Here is an 18,442-nt window from a genome sequence, read left to right as displayed (position 1 = left end):
AAAAAAAAAAAAAAAAGGCAACAAATGGGCTTTGGAAGCAGAATGACTTCTATACTCATATGTATTTTAGGCATTAGACATACAACCCATGAGAAATCAAGATGGAAGTCTTAAAGCCAAAAGCCTTCATCACGTACAGGAGAATAAGTGAGCTGAGAGCAGCGTGACACAGTAAAAAAAAAAAAAAAAATCTACTCTCAGAGGCAGTAGGTCTGATGGAGAATGCATGTCTGGTCGTCTGTCTCTGACCTCCTGCCCTCTCTTCTCCTACTGCCTCCTAACACATTACACTTATGCTGGTCCTGACGGGCATAACTGCCACAATTGATTTCACACATGCACACACACACACACCCTTCCCAAATTTGACCATCTAAACATTTATCTGGGTAACTGAACAAAAAGGCCTAGCTTGCAGAAGCACTGAGCCCCCAGCAGCCTTTCAGCTCAGTCAGTAGGGCATGATTGTTTTCCTGGACATGTCTGGGGAAAAACCACAAATAAATAAAAAGAAAGAAACAAAAACCACATTGATCTATATAGGCTACTTTAAAAAGGGTGGGTCAGCCATTCCAAAGGCTCCCACCACAGCACAGCATCTTCTCCCCATCTTTCAGTGCTGACACACTCCTGACTACACTATAGAGTCCAAAATAAAAGTCATGTTATTTCAAATAATCGTTAAAGTTATTTCAAATAATCATTAAAGCAAATGCAACAGAAGGTGTCTTACAAAGACAGAGAGAAAAATGGAGAAGGGATGGCATCACTGCAGACTTCTCCTCTCAGCTAAGGCTATGAACATCTGATGAACTGCAGTCAGAAAAGACTTTGTAATAACCTTTGTCTGGTTGCCTTCAACAAGACTATTCAATAAAAACTAATTAGCTGAATAATTTTTTAATTTTTTTAAAGTCACCTGATGCACATTCAAGCCAGACTAGACTTGTATCCTGAAATAATAATTCAGAATGGTTCATGTAGAGGTTCCTGAAAGGACTGAAAGCTGATTAGATGGACATAAACAAGCTTTAAGGACAAAAGACAATCTGTTGAGTGGGGTTGGAACTGTTTACTGGGAGTCTACAGGGAATTGAACTAGATTCTGCCTTATTAAATAATTTCATTAATGATTTGGATAAAGGAGGGAAAAAATGTGTAAAAAGGCATGCTAATCTGAATCACAGATATTAGATTGGGAGCAATTATGAACATCATGGAATGAACTGAAAGAGCACAAGGTGCCCTAGAAATATTTGAAATATATCCAAGAAATAAAAAACAAGATTCATCTCAGAGTAAGCCAATCTGGAGGAAAATAAACAAATGTACAGACATTTAATGATTTGGTGGGTGCCTCAGGGAAAGCAGAAACTTCCTAAAAAGCAACCTTTGCAATTATTTTCTTTAATTTTGTCTGAAATGAGGAATAAAACGTAAAGCCCTTGTGAGGGTCTGCGGAGTTGTGACAGACAGGGGATTCCAGTTAGGCGGAGGTTCCTGCCGGGAACTTGTGAATCAGCGCCTTAAGTGGCCTCAGTGGTTTCACTAACACTTCTGCAACATCTCAACCAAAAAAGAAAAAGTACTACAAGAAGTCTTAATCACCCACATGTACTGAAAGCTGCCTGGGAAAGAAGCAAAAAAGAAATGGTTCCTCAGCACCTGAAGAGATAAAGAAAATGCCAGCACTATCTGGACCGTGGACACCTCTTTAACCAAGGACTTGTCTAATTAGGAACAACCCTCTGTGATGATAATCCTGAAGCTGGTCTTTATATCTTAATTTAGGGTCTTGACTTGACATTGAATTGAGGTTTTTAATGGGAAATAACAGTTTCTTTTAGTTTTGAAACAAATTAGCTATTGCAAACCAATCCCACAGATCGATGCTTTAAACAGTCAGTTCTTAGCACATTGATATTCTGGCGTTAACATGTGCCAATTAACAGAATGGCTGAACTCTTCATGACCAGCACAGATCTGGCAGTCCAGCAGCCCACCACCACTGAAAGGAGCAGGCTACGAGGTTCCACATCCTATCCTCTGCTGTCTCGGCTCTGCAGGTCACAAATCCTGCATTTCTCTTCCCACCAAGGGGTTCTGATGATGCTGGGCTCCACCAGGACCACATTCAACTCACAGATCTTATAAGAAATGAACTAAAAAAACATGCAAGCAAACCAAAAAATCCTGCCAGGACAGTGAATTAAAATAGCTCAGGGAAGAGACTAGTAGGTACCCAAGACTGGCCTCAGAAAGGAGCTGAGGCCACCAATTCAGGAACAGCAGTGGGGGAGCAAGTGAGGAAGATCTCTGGCTTCCAGTGGATGGGAAACCCTTAGATCAGGGCAGCTGCTTGGGTGGGTGATGGTGGGGCAAGATTTTGAAAATTCAGCATAGATCACATCACTCGGGGCAGAGATCTGAATAAAAAATAAATAAATAAATAAATAAATAAATAAAAAAGTGCTATGTTGGGCTTTTGTTTACTAAACCAAAGGGGATGGTTAGAAAAACAACATTTATACCTTCTTAATCGTGACAGGTAAAGCTGAATGCTACTATTCCAATGTTAGTAGCTATAGAAATTTCCAGTGAAAATATTTAAGATTTCTTTCATTAGGGGGTGAAGTCCCACTTTTTTTTTTCCCCCTAACAATGCTTTTAATACAGTTGAGCCTTATGGATCATACTTTCTCCACATTTTGACTCTGAGGCAGGCAGTGGGCATGGAAAACATCAGCATAAATGAGCTACTTTTAGTAAATGTATAAGCAAGCAAAATCATGTTTTTATAAAGTGTTAAGCGGTATTTACTATAGGGATTGCTCAATGACTCTCCCAAATACCCTGAATGCTAAACAGAGGCATGTTTATGTGATTCTCAGTTCTCTTGCATTCAGTCTTTTAGCTCAATGAAGTTTTACACAGTCAGCTCTTGCCTGCAGTTAGTTTTCTTTTTCCCAGTTATTTCTTATGTGAAGTTGTACATAATTTCACGATATCTGAATATCCCCAGAGCTTCTTCTCAGCAGGTTACTTGAGCCAAACCTTGCCTGATGTTATCCTATTGCATAAGCATGGGAAAGGTTTGTGGTATATGCTGCTCTTTTTTTGTTCTCTCTTTGCCCACAAATACCCTGTGGCTTTTCATTATTTACTAATAAAATGTATCGTTCTCCTGGAGTTCACTATGGTTAAAATGAAACAGAAAAGGAAACCCTTTCTGTGGTAAGAAAGCCTACTGTTGATCTCAGCTTTTTTGACGGAGATTGAATGATTTGTATCAGCAAAGATTGAATAACAGAGGATTGTGTTTCTACCATAAGGAAGACAGAACAAATGAGAAGAAACAGCGCCAGTCTGATGGTAACGATATTTTTGATAGGTAAATCCTGATCAAGCCCTCGGTAGGCTAGAAAAAATTCCCAAAGCTACCTCGGGAAGTGTATCATGCAGGCTGAGCCATCTACACTTTTTAAGAAGCCTCTGTGTTTCCAGAGGCTCGAGCACTGACAGAATGACATGAATGACCATGCGTTTCCCATGGATGCTGGGTCTCCTACACAGTCAGCTGAATTCACACACATTACAAGGTGCGGGACAGGACCACAGTGACTTATTTTCATTACTTCATTTGGGAGGAACTACTTCTACTCTATTCCATTTTGGTTCATTATACCACATCCCTCATCACGGTCTCTGAGCATTTTCCAATGAGACATAAACAAATCACTAACGAGTCTGTCATGTGGCTGCCTCTCCCATTTCATTTCCCAAAGGCCATGTTTTCTCTGTTTATCCTGTAGTTGAGTGTGGCTTACTATACACATTACATGGAAGGCTTCACAAAACTTATCTATTTGTACGTAACAATTTATCCCACAACGAGCCTATAGAAGTCTCATCAGCCATCTGGTATTTTTATTTCTCCAGGCTGAGAAAGCAATCATGGCTAATCCTCCTGCGAACTATGGAAGTCAGGTTTTATTTCTCACTTTTCTGTACCAATAACTCTTTACAGTCTGAAGTAGGCCAAAGACCCTAAAAATGTGCGTACTCCTCAACTCTTATAGGACCCTAATGCTAGGTGGCTGCCAGAGCAAATGTATTTCCAATCCAGAACAACAAATTTCTCAGGGTATCTGGTGAAAGATCAGATACACCGTAGGAGAATCATTTTTTTGCTGAACCCTACAACTGATACATGTGTGTGTACTGACTTTCCACAGACCCAGTGGGAAATCTGTGTTATGTTTTAGCACATGAAAATTGAAGTGGACATGCTTTTCAGGATGCAGTTGTCTGCAGCAGCAGATGATGTTTCACATGTAACTCTTCAGCTAAGGTGCTGCCTTAGGCGATCCTCGCTCCCTGGCACCACCCCCAGCCTTGTGCCAGCCCAAGTCCTTGTGGGATCATCACAGCAACTTGGATGAGGGAACTGAACCACCCAGAACACAACTACTGTTTTACTAAGCTATTTTTCAACCAGATCGGTTAGACTGGCTGAGCACAGAGTAACAAACACCTGGTGAGGACAGCTATTGAAGTCAGCCTAAGTAGTTCTGCTGTTAAATGTCCAATCAACTAATTGATGCTGAAATGTTAATGATCAAAGTCTTTACTTCTTAATTACGATTTGCTTGCTTGGAAGATAATGAATGCAAATCCTGAAAGTTACTTCAAGGCTAAAAAGAAACCAGTCTTTTTCTTTCTAAAAGACATTAAGATAAACCCTATTTCGACTAATTTATGGACACATTTTAATAGAGGAAATTGAATCTTTACCAGGGAATGCGCATATAGTAAAGATATAAGTGAACTAAAAAAAGCCATGTCCTACTGCAGAACACTATCACATAAATTGGTGACTGGGGCCAGACTTTATTTAGCATTTCTGGGTTTTTTTCCCCCTTTTGTTTAAACATCAACATCCATATAATTACTCACCTAGTCTGGTAGGACCTTGTTCCCTTTGTTGAATGGACTGCACCATCTCTACAAGCTTTTCAGTCTCTTGAGGCGTGGTCCATGGAATTTCTAGATTATTTTCCCTGGCATACTGGAGAACTGACACATGAAGTGAAGTATTGCCTGAAGCCGAAAGCAGAAAATAAACATTTTAAGCAGTGCATACAACTGTTTAAAAATAAATCTAAAGAATATGTTACGGTTGCGTTTTATATTGAGCACAACTAGACAGTGATTCTTCATCAGCATCTGAAAGCTGCATTTTCAATCAGATCAAAACTGAACTACTCTCAAGTGAAAAAAAAAATGCAAATACCGCTAGAAACAGTTGCTCTTCTGTAAGGAATCAGCATTTTACCTCATATCAATTTGACCACGACTGGTGAATTTCACTTCATTGATCTCCAAATATTCCCTTTCCATTTTAAAATTGTCTAAACATCGTGCTTTTTTTTTTTTTTTTTTTTTTAATGTGCACATTGTTTTGCAAGAGTGGTAGTTGGATGCCCCATTTGTCTGACGGGCCAAGCTTCTCAGATGATTACATTTCATCCAAATTTCCTTCTGTCATACATCACTTGAGTGACATACATCAGGCTGCATCATGGGACATAATGCACCTAGGGAGCATGACTTGGAGCAGAATTAAGAGAAATTCCAAGTTCTGCTATTCTCTGACATCCTGGATCTCCCTGTAAGGAGATCATGTAAGATGTACATCATGTAAGAAGTACAAATAAAACTATTAACAGAGGGTCGATAAAGATAGCTAATAAATATCAGACTTGCAGAACTGAACTGGGCAATAGATTGCTTATAATGATCAACCGGTCTTAAGTCTTCTGCTGTATACTGAAGATATGTACATAGCATATTATTCTTTATCAACACTTTGTAAAACATTTATGAACGAAGTTAATGATAATTGGGATTTCATGTATTCAAACGTTGCAGCCCTATATTGATATTGAACAGGTTACTCATGACACTTTACAGGTTTCCCATGGTTGTCTTAGAGATTTTAAAACCAAGGCTGTAGTAAGGAATCATTTCATAGCTCCATTATTATTATCCTGTTGATGATGTAACATTTGCTATTACAGGCTTCAAAGATTGGTTTATTGTTTAATTTCACTCGGCTTGCTTCTCTATATCGTGCATGTACACAGTTATCAGAAACAGTGTCTTCCATGTACAATCTCTAAAAAAATCTAAGTTATTGTAGACATACAGAAATGCTACACTTTCCCTCTAGGACCTCTCCAATTAGTACAGGTGCTGCTAATCACTTCTTCTGGAAGCACAGATATAATACAAACATGTCAACATCCAGTGGGAAACACCAACAGCAGTTGCTCCATGGAAACGGTTTAATGCTGAATTGAAAAAGTACAATTCTGATCAAAAAAAATCCAAGTTTGTTAGAACGAGTGCTACTGGGAAAACACAGGATCCTGTGCAGCCCCTGCCACGTGGACGGACTAGGTGCAAGGGCACGGTGTCCTAACTTACATGTGCCACGTGGTCCCTTCATGTATGTGCAGGATATATGGCGCTCTGCCAGGGTGGCTGCACTGATAATTTCTGTGCTGAATGACCTAACCAGACGTGTGCTTTCCATCAGTACGTACTCCGAAAGCTCAGTGAGTCTAGCACTCCCAAAAAGTGTCTGCCATCCAACACGGGTCAGGAAATAAAGCTTAAAAAGTCAGCACCCTACGTGAGCCAAAAAGGGCTGGTCAGAACCAGAACCTGTTCCAATGACCAAAACCTTGCAGTCCGTGATCCAAAAACCCTCTGAATTATCCATTCTTATTTGAACCAGAACTGAACTGGAACTATTGTTTTCAAGTCTGTTGAACCTAAGGCAGAACTCAAACAAAACCAAACAGGTATTTTGCTTTTCTGCCACAGAGTAACAGTTCAGTTCAATCTCCATACCGTGACAGGGACATCTTTGCCTGTTTCACACACACCACTTCTTATGTCTAGTACAGCAGTAAGGGGAAGTGCTCATCAGAACTATTCCTCCTCACACAATTCCCTGAATTGGATGTCAAACCTTTATTCACCTGAATCAGAACAGCTTGGCTTGGGAGGAAACTGAACTGCATCTAAACCAAAAGCTTTATTAACCTGATTGCCCAATATTAACTGAAATTTTTTCCGAGGCATTTAAAAATAAAAATTAACAAAAATTTAAAAATAAAAATTAAAAAAAAAATAATAACAAAAGCCTATACTGAGAAGTTATTTTGTCCTGTAAAAGCAAAAGGATACAAAACATCTTTATGTGTTTGAAAGACAGATACATACTGGTCGTAACACTTTCAATAAATGCCCGCACAAAGTTTTTCATTTCCTCAAACTCTGATGCCCCAATATTGGAACTTCCATCCAGAAGAAACATGACATCCATTGGTTTGTTGCACAACTCTGAGAAGCAGGGGGGGAAGAACAAAAAAAAAAAAAAGATTATTTATACATGATAACCAGAAGTAGCATCTGCTAATCTATTGATAGGAGCAGAAAGGGCATTTTGGGAAAACAAAGCAGGAGAATGACCAGTTTAAAAAAAAAAAAAAAAAAAAAAGTGATGTTCCTTTAATGGAAACCTTGAGATTTATATTTGGTGGGATACATGGGTATATATTCAGTGGGATACATGGGTATTTCAATTTCTTTTTTTCTACCAATGCTATTTTACTCTCAGGAGACTAAAACAAAAACAACAGCAAACAAACCACAAACCAAACCAACAACAAAACCCCAACAACACACACAAACCAAACAAACAAAACCACCAAATACACTACCACCACCCTAAGAAAACCTACAAACAACAACAACAACAAAAAACCAACCAAAAAAAAAAAAAAACCAAGGGGGAAAAAACCCTACAAAAACAATGACGTCTCAGAATAGAGGAAGTATACTTTTAACTTGCTTGAGGCAGGCAGATGAGAATAACTTTTTCTCTTCTGTCACCCTCCAACCTATCCAAAAGCTATTATACTTTACTGACAGATGAATCCAAGGACTTCTAAGCCTACAGAAGTCTGGCTGCAGGTCTGTGCTAAGTTCTGCTAAACTGGGGCAGCATCCTCAGCCTTCAGTGAAGATAAATGGTCCTTCCTGGGCATTTGGACAACAAGATACCAAACGAAGATATGGGAACGCTTCAAATTTCCGTGACGTGAGAGGGAAATGAAGGAGACAGGACAGAGGAAAAAAGAAATTACACAGAAAATACATCCAGCTTTACCTGAAATTTCTGTCCAACGTTTAGGGGAGCAGCACGATTGCAGCACTAGTTCGGGTGCTTCTTCAATAAGTGTGCTATAACTATGCAAGATAATTGGGTTATTAGGCTGACTGATCTTTCTGAGCTCCTGGATATTTGCATTGGGGGTTATGCCTATGGGAATAACATTTATGCTGCTGGGAGGTCGTGTGATGACATCAGTGGAAGGACTGGATGACACCATATATACCAAGTGAGGAACGTCTTGCCTGCCCCCATTCACTTCTGTAAATGTGTGCTTAGAAATATAATCAAGAGCATTTCCAGTGTTGGTAGCCTTCCCTCCTTGGTAGGGTATGCTCCTCACCTTCTCAATAATACTTTGCTTTGACTGTATTTCCCTAAAGGAATACTCCAGAGTGACAGTCTCTGAATACTGCATGACCGTAACATGAATATCTTCCTGGCCCACATTCATCTGTGTGATCACCTTCTCAAGGAACTTCTTGACAATATTGAAATTTTCCTCCCCTACATGGTCAGATCCTTCCACAATAAAAGCAACGTCCAGACTTCTGCGAGTGGGGTTTTCTGAAAAGGGGGGTGGTGCTGTGAGTCCCCACGGGGGAAATAAGACACTGGATATGGTTGGAGTGGATGTAGTTTGTAACAGAGAGCTTTCTTCAGGTCCAAGATCACACAGATGATCAATGAGGACATCCATATTATCCATTAGCTCTAACACATTGTTCATTAGGAAGGCTCTATTATCTGGTGACTGCTTTTCAATGAACCTGATTTGCTCCAGATAAACATACGGTCCAATCCCCACAGGTGTTACCGTGATTTTTTTATTCTTCAAAGCTGTGAGGATGCTGCGGAGTTTTCCTGGAGACTTGCTTGCTATAAATAGCACTGCAATTCTGGCAGCATTGGTCCTTTCTGCTTTTCCAAACACATGAAACACAGTGTATTTAAGGACTTCAGCGGCAGACGCTACTTCATCACCTGTGTATTTTATGTTTTGGACAATTTTTCTCATCTGGGACTGTGTTTTCATATCTTTGAGGCCAAGATAGATTGTGGGGCCAGCCCTATACACTAGAATTGACACTCGGATTTTCTTCTGGGAGATGTGGAGTTTCTTCATCATGCCAATTATGAAAGTCTTCAGCTGTTCAAAGTCCTCCTCGGACAGTTTATTGGAGCCATCCACTAGGAAGGCCAAGTCCATCATCTTGCTGCATGAGTATTCGCTGGGTGGCAGTTCAACGTCCTCCTCTGTAGCAGGTGTTGGTGTTATGGTGTTGTCCACTGGTTCACAGGGTACACAGGTTAAGTTCTTCCCTTCGCAGAGACTACAAAAATCACAAAAAGTAACTGCAAAATACCAGTGCTTATAATAACACTTCACCCATGTCTAATAAAAGAAGGCCCAAACAGGAGCAGTTAAATATCTCAAAAGCACAGCAAATCCAAAACACGACGTGAGTGATTTTTTTTCCCCCACCATATCTCCCCACAACTCCCCACAAGGTATTGTACAGCTAAATCTTGCATGTTCATACACATTTCTTTAGATCCAGGAAACATATGACAAACTGTGACATGTTTGTCAGAGAAAACGATCCTTGTAACAGCCTTTGGCAGAATGTGTAAAATCTGTGGAAATGGTCTAGAAATCCACCGAGCCTGAGCAATACAGCTACCTACAAGCCACTGGTGGACTGAACTGGCAGATCTGGTTTGCTTCACAAGGAAGACAAAACATGAGGCCAACTGGAGGCAGCTAACACAAAGTAGAAAAGGAAAGATGCTTTTAGCTCTGATACGACCTAACGGACTCAGCGATGAGGCTAGGTTTACCTCGGTTTTAACCTTAATGAAAATAACAACCAGCTTTTTTTCTACCTCTAAAGTGTATTACTTTCCTTTTCTTATTCCTGACTTCATTTTGTTTGGAATACAGCTTCGGCACATGTTCGTCCTCCATTTTTTCATGTCTCCTTTCTTATCTTCCTCTTATTTACTGTGTTCCCTGTTTCAGTCCCTTTTCTCATATCAAATGATGTATTTCATTTATAGCTGTTATCTCCTTCTGGCTCTATTTGTCTTGCCTTAACATTTCTACTCACCTCCATTAGTACATTTTTCTCTTCCCCTTTCCATCTCAACTCCCTTTTTTCTTTTTTCCCCAGCTCTGCCTTTTCAACTATTCATCCTTCCATACCACCATGAGATTTTTTTCACCTCTGTCACCCTCCACCTTTTAGGGACTTGTTTATAATTCATCTCTTTCTATCTTTAGCAAGACTTTAACACTTCTGCCCTTCTAATTCCTGGTCATGTCATACTCTTTCCTTCACTTATCAGTGCAAAGAACGTGATTGTGCTCACACAGAGTGGTACAGACTCAGTCAGTGTATTTTCCTTGTCTTACAGGACAGTCCAAGAAATAGAATAGGAAAAGCTTATGAAAGAGCAGGGACTTTAAAAAATGCTTGTTTTCACTGCCAGAGAAAACCCAGGATGCACAAACTAAACAAGTCAGCACTGGAAGAAGGTGCCATTTTCAAGCAAAAGACTTCACTTTACACGTGGCACCTTCATTTAAGTTCTCCCAGCATTATATTCTTTTCAGACTGCCTTTAGCGTCTTCCTAATTGAAGAATGCACAGCTACTTTTGGCATTAAGGTATAGCCACAGAAGATTTATTATTTTAATCCGAATATGAACGAGCCTCTTCTAGTTTCCAATTTCCTTTGGATATTTGCTATAAAATTCATTTTTGTGCAATATTTTCTATTGTTTGTACAGATGGTGTAGGCATCTAAATTAGGTGACAGCTATGCAAAAGGATGTTTCCCTAGTGAGGTAAGTTTTCCTAATGTTCTGAAATCTTTTGTGAGCAGCAGCCAGCGTATCAACATTTAAGATAAATTATTATTACGGATTACAAAAAAACGGGGAACGGAGACTCATTTATGAAGACTCTTTTTTGACCTCTTGATGGAATTCAAGGCTCTTTGTGTATACTGTTAAAAAAAATTTAAAAATAATTGAGTAATTAGCTTAACAGTCTCATGCCCCGGGTTTATAGCACAGGCATACACTAGCCCTGGCAAGAGGACAGGAATTCAAAGTTCATACCCATTCAGAGCTTCTGTGAGGTTCAGGGCATATGGAGCTAAGGTGCTAGTCTGGGCTAATAGTTGCTACAGTTTTACAACTCAGTTTCTATTAAATACGGTCAAATTACAAGATGGAAAACTCTCTTGTATTCAAAGCGTTACAAATGGCTAGTGAAAGTATCCAGCAGAGGTCTAGATATCTGAAGAATACCAAAGTTTCAGATACTACAGGCCATGGTATAATATGCCACCAGGCAGTATACAGAATTAAAATTGATACTATTTAATTCAGTGTACTGAATTAAAATTGCAGCACTGTGCACCCTGCCATTGATTTCATCATAGCTGGAAATTCAAGCTTGCAGGATCAGGCCACGGGATATCATCTTAAAATCTTGGGGAAATTGGTTTTCCAATAGTAGTACACAATTCCAACTGCTAATAATCTCAGCAAGTTCTAGACTGAGCGCACATTCAGACCTTGCGCTATACACAGGATTTTTTCGTACTGGCAGAAGAAAAGAGTCTGATGGCTTTATTGATGTTGAATCACACCTTACACAAAAAGAAGTGGAACATCTGAAGCCAGCAGGGCCACCTACACTGGGAAAAGGCCTTTTTTGAAAGGAATTTATGAATTTCACTCGCTTCAATTCAGCTGACATCCTATAATCCTTACTGTCACTGAAAAACTTCAGCTTCAGATTTTATGTGAAGGGATACTGACATAAAAGATGGTTTCCAAGCTTCATCTTCAGTGGTGTATTTAAAGTTACATCCAAAAACTTATTCATGTGGATGTGCTTCATCTCACTGCCTTCATCTGACTCAACACGCACACTCTTTCACTGCATAAACCCATCATACCAAGACTGACAGTGCTGTGGATCGTCTCTGTTCAAAACTATTCTCCTTCCATGCAGGATCTTGACATCTCCAACTGCACACACGGGACAGTCTTCTGGACTGACACAATCCAGGGACAGTTCATCAAGTATTTTCCCTGTTTCAAAATAGCAAAGTAGTGTAAAGATGCCAATTTTCATGAATTGCAAAACTAATCATCCCATTTACCCTGCTACAAAAAAAAAAAAAAAAAAAAAAAAACCACCACAAAAAAAACATAACAAGGCTTCCAAGTTGGGCTCAAGCATTCTGAATACTGTGCTTGTGTTATGGCCACTGCCAGCTTGACACAGAGAAGTATTTCCATCCTTCATAACACTTTTATTTAGATATTGGAAGCATTTAACCCAGTGTATAACCTGCAACAGCCAAAATTATACAGAACGTGACTATATCTTTAAAACAAAACATTGAAGATGACAAGAGAAAATGGCATTTTCCTTTTCACATGTATATTATTTATTTCTCCCAGTATCCCCTACCTCACTCTGATCAGAGATACCAGGACTCAGAATAGCTATTTTGGGTCTTAAAATACCTTCTTTCTTTGCCTTCATGTCTTTTCACTCTGTCTTTAGGAGTCCTTTATTCATCTGAGTTTTGCTTGTCTTTTATTCCTTCCCTTTCTGTCTGTCTTTCCTCTCCATACCCCATATTTCCCATTATTTTTTCCTATCCCTTTTCTACGAGATAGCTGCTGGAAACAGTTAAGCTGAGAGCTCAGGCTCACAGGGGGATGCCTGCTGGGCACTCTCAGGATTATCAGAGCCCTGGAGGGACTAAGCAGGTCAAGGCAATGGGTTTCCCCCACTGCAGTTGTTGCTCTGAAAGAGAGCATTTGTGAGTGTCCAGCACAAATTCATACCCTACTTTAACCACATAGTCAAAATCTCTGTTGCTACACAGACTCTAATCCTCCTGTCTTCCTTTCTTACCACCTTGTTCACATTCTCTCTCGTTCTTGTTGTCAGTGTTTCTTTCATTCCTCTCTTCTAGGCACCATTTCATGCTCCCCACACACAGTGCTCATTACACAAACTCAAGCCAGGATGTCTAACCACCTCCCTCCTTATGCAGTAAGAAATTGTGGTGAAAAAGCATCAGTAAGCCTGGTAAAGAAATAACTGCTACATCTAAGTCTTTTGTAATCTCCATGCCTTACAAATCTGTGAATATTTCTGCATCGTCAAACCTCTTTCCATGCAATAGGAACACTTAGGATGTTAAAAAAACCCAAACAAACAAAAAAAAAACCCAACTCTACAGCAATACCTACAAGTACCAGGAGCATGGCTGAAAAAGATGAGTAACTGCTTAAAGCCAAAGGTGGACTTACCTGCAGGACAGTGTACATGGCATCCTTCCACACAGTGCAGAGGGCACTCCAAAGGCTGTGGGTGCTGGCATGTTACAGGACAAGCAGGTCCACAGCTATTATATCGCCATTCACACTGATAATCTAATTCTTGTTTGTTCAGGTCCTCGCAGCTTTGTGCTATGCAGTGGAAGAATCAAAGTCGAAAAAGTCAAACCAGAGAACCAGAGTGTATTCATCACATCTCTCAGAACTGACACCAAACTTGCTATAAAGCGGACCACATACACATAGAAAGATTTCCATCTTTAAATTTAGGTGTGGGTTTGTGGGTTTTTTACTATAACCAAGGTAGGCCACTTCTTCACCTTTAGATTTTTTTTCAAATAACAAAACAGAGATATTTGGTTTTGATTTTTAAAATTGCAAAAAAACCCAAACTTTAAGCTTTAATTAATATATAGTATTACAGAAACCATTTCTTTCTCTAGATTTTGTTGTACCACAGATTATTATAGCCCTTAATGGAGTGCATGGTTTTTCCAGGTATGGCTCTGAACGTAATTAGAAAAGGGAGTGGAAATGTCACTGTGAGCTGCTAACCCAGTCCTATCAAAGTGAACTTTTCTGGACATCGGTGGGAACGGAGCTGGATGAGAACAATCTATCTGAGCCAACAGTTTGATCAAAAGCTTGAACCTTTTCACCTGCTTCTTTCTCATCTACCCTGTACTTACGGCACAGAGCTGGTGATCTCCAGTGAACAGCAACACCTTTTTGTGCACAGACGTGTGCATAGGCTGCTATAGCATCACAGAAGCAAGCGCAATCCCCAATAGATTCACAAGCACAGGTGTCATACATGCAAATATCTATGTAGGGCTCAGGGTTCACCTACAAAACAGAAATACTGAGTACACTCAGTGATTCCCTTCATCTCCTTCTTGTAGACAAACTTCAGATGGTTTGGCTGCTCCATTTGCTAAGAGTTGAGGTGCCACATAAATTAGTGCAGATCTTGCTGCTATGTCAGTAACGACTCGAATTGGGCCACATTCTCAAAGCTGCTATAGACACTAGAATTCATTGCCCCTTAATAGTCAACATATGGATTAAAGTCACATGGTTTTGGGCCCCATAACCCTCTTGTGCAGCAGCTTGGGTAGACTGCAGTCTGAACGGCATTATATTAGCTCAGTTCCCCCTCCCCTCAAATCTCAGCCCTTGTGCTTGACTTCATATGCCAGTCTCGGGGCTTTAGGTTAAAATTTCCCTCGAGCAAAAGTTATTCTACAGCTTACTACTAGCCCCTATCCTGCATTTTCCCATGAAGGATCAGCTACAAGACAGAGTCAGAGATGAGAATGCCAACTAGTCAGCCTCCTCCAAGTCCTGTGTGCTGTCAGCACAACCATACTTTTCCCTTCAGCTATAATCAGTGTCAGCACAGATCATGCAGAATTGAAGAACGTGAAATACGTGACTCAATACTCACAAGTTTCTTGCATTCTTCAAAGAGATCCCCAGACAAAATGCTGCATGACGTTTCTACCATCATCTGCTTCACTATGTTTCCATTACACAGCGGAGACATCGAGGTCTGTGCCCAGTTGGGCTTAATATTGTAAGAGACAAGCAGACATTTCATTAGATTTGCCTTCAGGACCTCAGCACTCCACAAACTGAAGTAAGAGACTTGCTAGCACTAGAAATTTTTCATGACAAAGGAAATTGTTTCTTTGAGTAAAGTTTCAACCCACTGTAGGACAGGCACAGCTCCTGCCATGGCAGAAATCAGAGTAGAACAGGCCATCACCTACATTTTCTCCAGTTCTTACTTATATGCTGCAGTTTTAACATAGGCATTCTGATGACAAAGTCCTACTGTACCAAACATCCATCCTGAAAAACAATCATTCACGGCTCTACACAAGGCCCACGAGACTCACAGATACGATCAGTCTTCAGCAGGCAATACCCAAGGCCGTTTCTGAAAAAGAATGGCTCAGTAGTCTCCCCTTCTCCCGTTTAATTTATCTAAGAACAAGAACCGCTAGTATTGACATGGCATTTACCATGGAGACAGTCTGCAGGTTCTGTCCTGTGCCTATAACACTGAAACGAGAAGCTGCTCCTTCTCAGTTTTACCCTGCAGTCGCCTTCATTATTGTGACTTCTTCTGTGCTACAATCAAGTCATATCAAAAGCAGTGACATTCAGCAAGATAACGCTGTGGTTATGTCACACTCGCATATAATTAGCAAACTAGCCCAAAAGATTTCATGTGATCAAAGATGCTTCATTTTAATTTCTGATAATGTAAATCTTTAAAGGAAAGATCTAAAAAAGGCCTCTCCTCCCCTTTCTCTCTGAAAATTTAGAGGAATTTGAGAGAAAATTTTCAGCCCTAAAAGCATCACTTGAATGAAATGCTTCATTTTACAGACGGAAGAACAAATTGTCTTCAAGTTTTTTCCTCACACTTTTTGATTTGAAAATACTTTTGGCCACAATTATTTGTCAGCTCAAGACAAATTTAATATTCAATTTCATTCTTTCAAAACTCTGTATTTAGAAAAGAGGAAGTATATCTCGTGTGTAGCATAATTAGTACACCATGATATCACCTAATCTCTGGCACCAGGTCATAGATAAACACTTTCAGACAGCAGGTAACCTCCTCAAAATTCAGAAGCAGTGTTAGATGGCAATAAGGCCTGACATCTCCTCCTGTATCTTGCCTTTTCTCTTCAAGCCTCCCCAGTCTGAAAATAATAACTGAATGCTCTTTAAAAAAGATCGAGAATTATATAGAAAGAAATTAACCTGAATATTCATAAATGTTCATAAACGGACAGACTAAGATCTGGGATATAGAAGTTTGGATAGGGAAGCACAAAATTTTTATCTGAACTCCCCGTCTGAATGCTTCAGCTGTTTTTTTTAGATTAAGCTCTAAAATGAGATATCCAGTTATACCTGGGTTTCAAGAATCTGGGCTGGCAAACTCTGTGAACAGCCTTTACCGTACAGATTGGTTATTTTAACATTCATCTGAAGCCAGGCAGCACAGAGACCTTAAATAAGTTAATTGATCTTTTACCAGATTTCAAGAAATAATATTATTTGGCAAAAATACGGGGGAATTAGTTAATTTCTATTCATTTTTATCCTTTCAAACCTCTTTGCCCCCTCTTGAGTGATACTGTAACCCTTATTAATTACTTTTCACAGTTCATTCACAATCACCTTTTCAACATCAGCACAGTATGGATTAACCTTCCAAGAATTCCCAAAGTCAACTGGATCTACTTCAAGATGTTCATTGCTGCTGGTCAAATCATTGTTTTGGATTCCATCAAAATTTCCACACAGACCACACACTTGATCCTTGAAGGGAAAGAAACACAAAATACATAAATCTTACATCTGTAGACTGGCTTAGGGTTTTGTTAAGAAGTCCTTTTAGCCTAGTTCTCTAATGGCACAGGGTTTAAAAACTGAATTATCCCTAGTCTTGCCAAGCTCACTAAAATAGACATAGTCTCTCACAGAGGACATTTAGCTCATATTCCCATTCTACATAGCTGAAAGTAGGACAATACTGTCTCCAACGTCTCCAGGAAGCAAGACAACAATTCTGATCAGTGGTGCCTGTTGGCTCTGTTTGGAGTATATCCCTCCAATCCCATTGTATTCCTGGAGTTGACTGTCCTATCGCAATCACTAGTACATCTGGCTCCTTATACTGCTGCTCCTGAATACAGAAGAAATCACCCAAGGCATAATTATTCTGAGGCACCACAGCATTCACACTTTCTGTCATAGCTTGTCTCCAATGACCCAGAATTTACCCCTTACATTTGAACGACCAGGGAAGTAAGCAACCCTTATGGTATAAAAAAATCCCTTCGTTTTCAGTCAAGTGCCTAATGCTCCATGGAAATGTATCAGCATGTCTGCATAAAAACACTGCTGTTCTCCAGGGACAGGGTAAGTGCATTCTTTAGTGAGAATAAGTAGTAAAGCAAAAAAACACTTACTTTGAAATTGCCTTTTAAGATAACTGAGACTCCCATGGCCAGATCCCAGGTCACACTGATGCTTTTGCCCAGTAAAATGATGTAATAACGGCCAGACCTCATGACTTCTACATCACTGTCATCTCTAGGAGGTACCTTGATGTTTACCTGAACAAGAAAAGCACATTGTGTTATCAATCATGCCTCTACTTACTATTTCACGTCGGTCACTTTCCCACTGGGATACATGCTTATAGGTTGACAGCTATTTTCAAACACTGTTCTCCAGAGAACAGAGTCCCCCCACACTATGCAGATACTCCAGAGCACTTTCAGAACTATAAGCAAGGTATGGGGAAGGAACAGTTTACAGGATAGTCTCTACTCTGAAAATTTTCTGTAGATAAATTATTGCCTTAGAAACAACACTTCTGAACAGAAAATTAGGATACAAGTACAGCACTTCAATCACATCATATTTCCATCATTTTGAACGTGTCAATGTCCCTTGTGCTCCCAAGATGCACGCACCACAAATGCTGACACACAAAGCAATGACTAAACAGAAGGAGGGCTGATAAAGAGGACAGGGTATACCAAATTAAGGATCAGTTTAGTATTCAGTCAGTGGTTCACTGAGTAATCACATTTTGGTTTATTTCATCTTTTTTAAGAAACTAACAGTTCTGTGCTCCTGAGGCAGGTAGCGACAAAAGGGCTGCTTAGGTTTAAGAGTAATGTCAACTGGGAGAACCACATTCATCAGTGGCCCCTGAAGGACCAGAGCCTGATTCTGAAGTCAGGAAGGATTTTCTTCCCAACCAGCTACACCAACAGGAAGAATCC

At 39.9% G+C, this 18,442-nt stretch overlaps 1 protein-coding gene across 1 annotated transcript in view; it reads right to left on the bottom strand.

Annotated features, from left to right (window-relative positions):
• Positions 1-18,442, bottom strand: part of VWF (von Willebrand factor) — a 146,453-nt gene that overhangs the window by 63,086 nt on the left and 64,925 nt on the right. The window contains exons 22-30 of the mRNA XM_074901829.1: positions 17,618-17,764; positions 16,824-16,964; positions 15,070-15,189; positions 14,312-14,468; positions 13,596-13,754; positions 12,221-12,356; positions 8,243-9,579; positions 7,294-7,413; positions 4,957-5,100 (exon numbers count right to left, since the gene is read on the bottom strand). Of these exons, the coding sequence (XP_074757930.1) occupies positions 4,957-5,100; positions 7,294-7,413; positions 8,243-9,579; positions 12,221-12,356; positions 13,596-13,754; positions 14,312-14,468; positions 15,070-15,189; positions 16,824-16,964; positions 17,618-17,764 (2,461 nt within the window). The remainder of the gene's footprint in view (positions 1-4,956; positions 5,101-7,293; positions 7,414-8,242; positions 9,580-12,220; positions 12,357-13,595; positions 13,755-14,311; positions 14,469-15,069; positions 15,190-16,823; positions 16,965-17,617; positions 17,765-18,442) is intronic.

This window comes from Athene noctua, chromosome 3 (assembly GCF_965140245.1).
Source record: "Athene noctua chromosome 3, bAthNoc1.hap1.1, whole genome shotgun sequence".
NCBI classification, from domain to species: Eukaryota; Metazoa; Chordata; class Aves; order Strigiformes; family Strigidae; genus Athene; species Athene noctua.
This window is presented reverse-complemented; position numbering and strand designations above follow the sequence as displayed.